General features: G+C 37.3%; 1 protein-coding gene across 1 annotated transcript; it reads right to left on the bottom strand.

Annotated features, from left to right (window-relative positions):
- Positions 1-438: 438 nt before the first annotated feature.
- Positions 439-3,256, bottom strand: LOC120354356. Its single transcript, XM_039441395.1, has 2 exons — positions 2,730-3,256; positions 439-1,525 (listed from the first exon to the last, which is right to left on the bottom strand). The coding sequence occupies exons 1-2, from the start codon at positions 2,781-2,783 to the stop codon at positions 635-637; spliced, it is 945 nt and encodes a 314-aa protein (XP_039297329.1). The 5' UTR covers positions 2,784-3,256; the 3' UTR covers positions 439-634.
- Between the last annotated feature and the right edge of the window lie 2,729 nt (positions 3,257-5,985).

Below are 5,985 nucleotides of genomic sequence, written 5' to 3' on the forward strand. Positions count from 1 at the left end.
TCATTTGAGATTGAACACATAGTTTTATATAAGATAATATATGTGCTTTATTATAAGCTTTTACGCTTAAATTGGCAGTACTGCTGCTGCTGCTGTCTTTTACAGTTTGGTTTAATGATGAAAAATTTAACACATTTTCAACTCTAATATTGTGCAATGTACAAGTACTCAGAGTATAGTATAAGAGTAATATCATACTAATTGTGTATATTATGAATGTAACAAATACTATGATTATTTTCATTTCTTGTCCTATTGACTTGACTCCCATCGTGTCTGCTGGCAAACTAAGTTTGCAGTGACATGCAACTGAATGCATTCATGTATGACGCATGTGTGCAGCTATGCATGACCAGACATGTCTGAGTCATTAACCTTTGACTATAAATAGTCATGCAGAACAATGATTGTACATCAGTTGTGCACAGTTGTTGATCACGCACACACACAAGGTAAGTTAAATGAAGTGCAATAATCAACATATATATATATATAATTTATTATAATTGAACAAGAAGAAAAAGAAACCTAATCCTTTAATTCAAATTGCCACAATTTAAAAAAAAAAAAAAAAAAAAAAAATTTAAAATTTTAAATATTATTAATTTAAAAATGTTCCTCTGATCAGCTGAATCTACGGCCGCTGTCGCGACCGTCGATTCAGCCTTATATCAGAGGAACGACCTTCATTATGTACAACTTGCATTATTAAATTGTGGCAACCTGAATTAAATGACTGTACATTCGCACGCGTAATCTTAGCAGTAAATCTATGCGGCATGAATGTTTCAATTTCGGCATCTTCGTTGCCCCGACGTCCTACATTTGCTACCCTAATGATAACAGCATCCTTGTTGTAGGAGCGCACAACACGCGCGCCTAAAACAGGATACTGAAATGCATCGGATAAATGTTTTAACGCAATTGTACGACGTCGGGATGGATCTGAAAATCTTATCAGGCCATCGAAATCAAATTCATGTCGCATAGAGTTAGATCCTAAGATTGCGCGTGGACGACTATAAGGATGAGCGGTGGAGGCAGCGGCGGCGGGGGGACAACCTTGTTGGTGTGATGTGAAGGCGGGGGGGATTCTTGTTGTGGGGGCGGGGGGTATCCGGACTTGTTGGTGTGATGTGACGGTGAAGGCGGGGGAGATTCTTGTTGTGGGGGCGGGGGGTATCCGGACTTGTTGGTGTGATGTGACGGTGAAGGCGGGGGGGATCGCAGCAGCTCGGGTGGCGGGTGGTGGCGACGTGTATATTACAAGCTGCTGGCAATGCGGCGATGAAGGGGGAGGGAGATCGGGGCTGGAAACCTGTTGCTGACGTCGATCCGTTTGATGAAGTGGCTGCCAGAGGTTTTGCTCCTTGAGTTGCTTTTCAGCTCTGGTCAATAGTTCCATTAATGAGTTTTCTTCATCAAACAGGCCGGCGTCGGCAGGTGCAGCGTCGCTTCTCAATAGTTCAGCCTCCAGCATAGCCATTGCCCCGTCCTCGGACCACAACTCGTTAGTGTAAATGTCCTGTAGAAAAAAATCAAGTTTAGCAAAAATATATATTTTTTTTTTTTTTCAGTTGGTGTTTGAAAATGTTGCCGCGAGCAAGAAAGCGTTGCATTCATTGTTCCAACAACAGTGACATCATCAACAGTGACAACAACGATAGTGATGAGAAGAAAGCGGTAAATTACTTTAAAGAAATCGATAGGCTTGACTCATTTTTTAAAGGTAATAAAACTATTTGGCCGCATCAATATCCAAAACCGAATCATTTAGCAGAGGCCGGCTTCTACTTTTTAAAAGTTTTCGATAGAACAAAATGTGTTTTTTGCAATGTAGTTTTGGAAAATTGGGAAGTGAGTGATTATGCTATTTTTGAACATAAAAAATGGTCACCGAAGTGCGGCTTCATAAACAATTATCTTGTTGGTAATATTCGTACAACGTCAACTTTTCAGAAAAACCCAGACTACAATGAACAATACGAACGTGAAAATTCATTTATGAAAATGGAATGTTTGCCGAAAAATTTCAAACAGTTAGCAAGTGAGGGATTTTATTATGGTATTGATTTTTCAAATTCGAATGGATTTGGTCTTATTTGCAGTGGTTGTCGTATGTGGGCAGACACATCGATCAATAAATACCAATTGAGGGATTTACACATTCAATCATCGCCAAATTGCGATTTTGTTAAAAAAAGTTGTGAAGCAGAAGAAGAAGAAGAAGAAGAAGAAGAAGAAGAAGAAGAAGAAGATGATGATAAAGACATAACCTATTAGCAGTGTGTGTGTGTGTGTGTGTGTGTGTGTGTGATAAGTATTCCAGTTGCGCAAAGTTTTAATTAGCAGTTAAGTGTGAAGAACAATAAAGACATGCACCTAGAGTGGGCTAATCAGTTTTAGGGGACATTAGAAGAACATTATTTGTATGATAGAAGTATTCAGTTGAAAAAAGACTGATTGCGCAAAGGGATGACAGTGTTTTAATTAGCAGTTAAGTGTGAAGAACAACAAAGACATCCACCTAGAGTGAGCTAATCAGTTTTAGGAGCACATTAGAAGAACTTTATTTGTATGATAGAAGTATTCAGTTGAAAAAGACTGATAACATTAGTTTGCTAAATTTGTATGAGAAGAAAACTGACAACAAACAGAAAACTACTGTTGGATTAGAAGAATGTATTTCAAGTCAGTTTGCTAGTTGAGTAAATGGAAAATAAACTTACATTGGTTCCGCTGTTGTTTGGCGCTGCCATAGGCGAGGATTGATCTGCTGACATCGTCGTAGTGTTGTTGGAGTTTCAAACTGATACTAACAGAAGGACGCAGTTTTTCGTCATTATATATTATCAACTTGATGAATATAGATGGTAAGAAGTTCAAAGAAAGTATATCTGTTTTGTGCATATGTTGTATGCGAAATTTAGTACAGATGTGCGGAACACTGATAAGGAAACGTTTGCAAATTTCTTAAGGAACGGTCAAAATGTGTGCACCTTGCATGTCTCTGTAACGGACTTAACATCTGCTAGCTGAGTGAAAGATATTAATTTATTCATTGTGCAGTGCACATGCATACTTATATAATTATTGCAACCCCCACATGTTCTGCGTGATAACAAACTGACAGTTGATGGTACCGAGCGGCTCAAAATTATAAAAGCATCGAGCGACATGATATTGCTTGCATTCGATTATAGTGTGACGTTTCATGCACAGTGCAAATGGACAAGCAACAATCCGATAAAGCAGCAGCTGCAGCAACAAGCGAAGAAGCAGTAACACCAACAAACAACACGTAAGTATAATGAACTATTTTTTTAAATTAATTTACAAACTGTAAAAAATTAGCAACAAGTTTTGCGAGTGTTGTCACGTTTTCATCGGCTGATTGAAAAACAAATATGATTAAAATGTTATACTCTAACAATCAAACTGAAAAAGCGGCAGTAAACAATTTGACTACTTTAATTTCTATTTTGAAAACAATTGTCTAACAACTGCAAACAAATATGCCGGCTGAGGAGGAGGTAATAATTGTGCTTGAAGTAAACTGGAAAATATACTATCTGATTTATGATCATTGTGCGTTTGCAAATAAATGTATACACACACACACACACACACACACACACACACACACACACACACACACACACACACACACACACACACACACACACACACACACACACACACACACACACACACACAGTCATTTTATTCTATACAATTATTTCATTCTATATGTTTGTTTTTCAGCCTGGTTGAGTCGATAGCGGACGACAAGGAGGTGGAGGTGGAAATGGCAAGTGAGGAATGGTGCGTGGTTGACAGCAGCGAATCGCCGCCGGCAAAACGTGTGCACTTTTCCACAGCGTGCGATACGCCAAAACGTGGCGGTCGGGGCCACGGCATTTATTTTGCCGATCAACGACGCGTCATCGCTCAGGGCAGAGGCCGCCAAATTGATGTGGCTGGTGTGAGCGCGGACTCATCATTGCAACAGTCCAGTCGCAATAGTGGTCAGCAAGCTGAAGCATCATCATCATCACTGATTCTGCTAGACGTGACAAACTCATCGCAACCGAGGATCGTGAATGCTACTGCTACTAACATCGACAACGAAGTTGAAAACATTGACCCGCAGGAAACAAGCTCTTCAAAGCGGTAAGACGGCAAAACCAATTATTACTAATACTACTACTACTACTACTACTAGCAAAATCGAAAAACTATGGATTATACTATTGAACGAAGTACTAGCATAAATTCGAGTGCAGTTCGCTACAGATTTGTTTTTAGAAAAATATTCATTGATGTTGTTCAAACATTATTGCAAATTTTAAAGCCGAAAGTAATTGAATTAATTGTTGAAGAAAGTGATAATTTTGACAAAAATATTAAATGGTATTTTGTTACAACTGTTCAATTGAAAAAAGTAAATGTTGATAGCGGCAGCAGCGATCAATCGCAACAAGAAGAAATCGTTGAAACTATGACAAACGCATCGTTTTACAGTTATACGTCATTGTTAATTAATGTTGATGAACAATTAGATATTTTGCAAGACCAATTTATTAGTGGTGTAGAGAAAATTGAATCAACGCTTGATAAATTTATTAGGTACGGCAGTGGTTGGACTGTAGTTAGAATCATTTCATTTGATTTGAATATTACTCGTTACAATCCTTTAGCTGGCGGAAATAGTACATACATTGAAACACCTGATTTTATAAAAGCAAAAAGAGCCGTTATAAATGTAAAAAACACAAATGATAGTAAATGTTTTGTATGGAGTGTACTTAGCTATTTTCATTACAGACGTAGAAATATGAATGTTGACTATCTGATGCAATTTGAAAATAATCTAAATTTGACCGGTATTAAGTTTCCTACTACAGTGCATGACATTAAAAAATTTGAAGTGCAAAATTTAAACATTTCTATAACAGTGATTGCTTATGATGCTGCTAAAAAAAAGTTTTTCCCGTACCGTTGTTCAATTTATAGACAACGCGAACATAAAATCAATCTTCTACTATTGTCAAATGATACAACGCCGAAAAAATGGCATTATGTTCTGATAAACACGTGTCAAGGGTATAACGGATTGTCACGGCTACTGAGTCATCACTTGTCTTTGCATAATGGTCAAGTGTTCATTTGTCCATATTGTTTTAACAAATTTACAACTAACCGGCATGCAAATTGCGATGGAAAAACCAATCTAGAAAAACATATGGATTTGTGTTCAACATTTGCAATACAAAGAACAGTACTACCTAAACAGGGTGAAATGTTAAAGTTTAAAAATTTTTCGTACACACTAAAAAATAAGTACATTGCATTTGCCGATTTTGAAAGTTTTATTGTACCAACAAATAACGGTGAGGTCGATGACGATGAAAATGTTGATGATTTGCTCGGAACTGATATAGGAAATAGCTTTACAAGGAAAACACAAAAACATGTTGCTTGCGGCTATGCGTTTATTATTTTAGACGAATCAGGTGAAATATTCTACGGCCCACGCGTTTATAGAGCTACAAGTGTTGGCGAGAAAATTATTGAACAATTTCTTGATGAGATCATTGCCATAGGTCGAAACTGTTCCATTGATATGCAACAAGAAGTGCCCATGATTGAATTAAATGAAGAACAATTATTAGCTTTTAACAATAGTACAGTATGTTTCTTGTGCAACGATGAATTTAAAGCCAACGAAATTCGTATTAGGCACCATTCTCATACGACTGGCTTGTATCTCGGTGCAACGCACAAGTCATGTAATTTAAATGCAAAAGCACCAAAACTATTAAACTGTTTTTTTCATAATTTTCGCGGATATGATAGTCATTTCATTGTTAAGGCATTAGCAGGACGAAAGGAGAAAATTGATTGTATTGCAAACTCATCGGAAAAATTCCTCACAATTACAATAGATCGAGTACGTTTCCTTGACAGTTTTCAATTCTTAAG

The sequence above is a fragment of the Nilaparvata lugens genome, chromosome X (genome assembly GCF_014356525.2).
Source record: "Nilaparvata lugens isolate BPH chromosome X, ASM1435652v1, whole genome shotgun sequence".
Lineage (NCBI taxonomy): Eukaryota > Metazoa > Arthropoda > Insecta > Hemiptera > Delphacidae > Nilaparvata > Nilaparvata lugens.

Coding starts and splice junctions, on each gene's coding strand:
- LOC120354356 (XM_039441395.1), bottom strand. CDS start 2,783: ATGTCAGCAGATCAATCCTCGCCTATGGCAGCGCCAAACAACAGCGGA. Junction 1,526..2,729: donor CAAACAACAGCGGAACCAAT/GTAAGTTTATTT, acceptor TTTTTTCTACAG/GACATTTACACTAACGAGTT.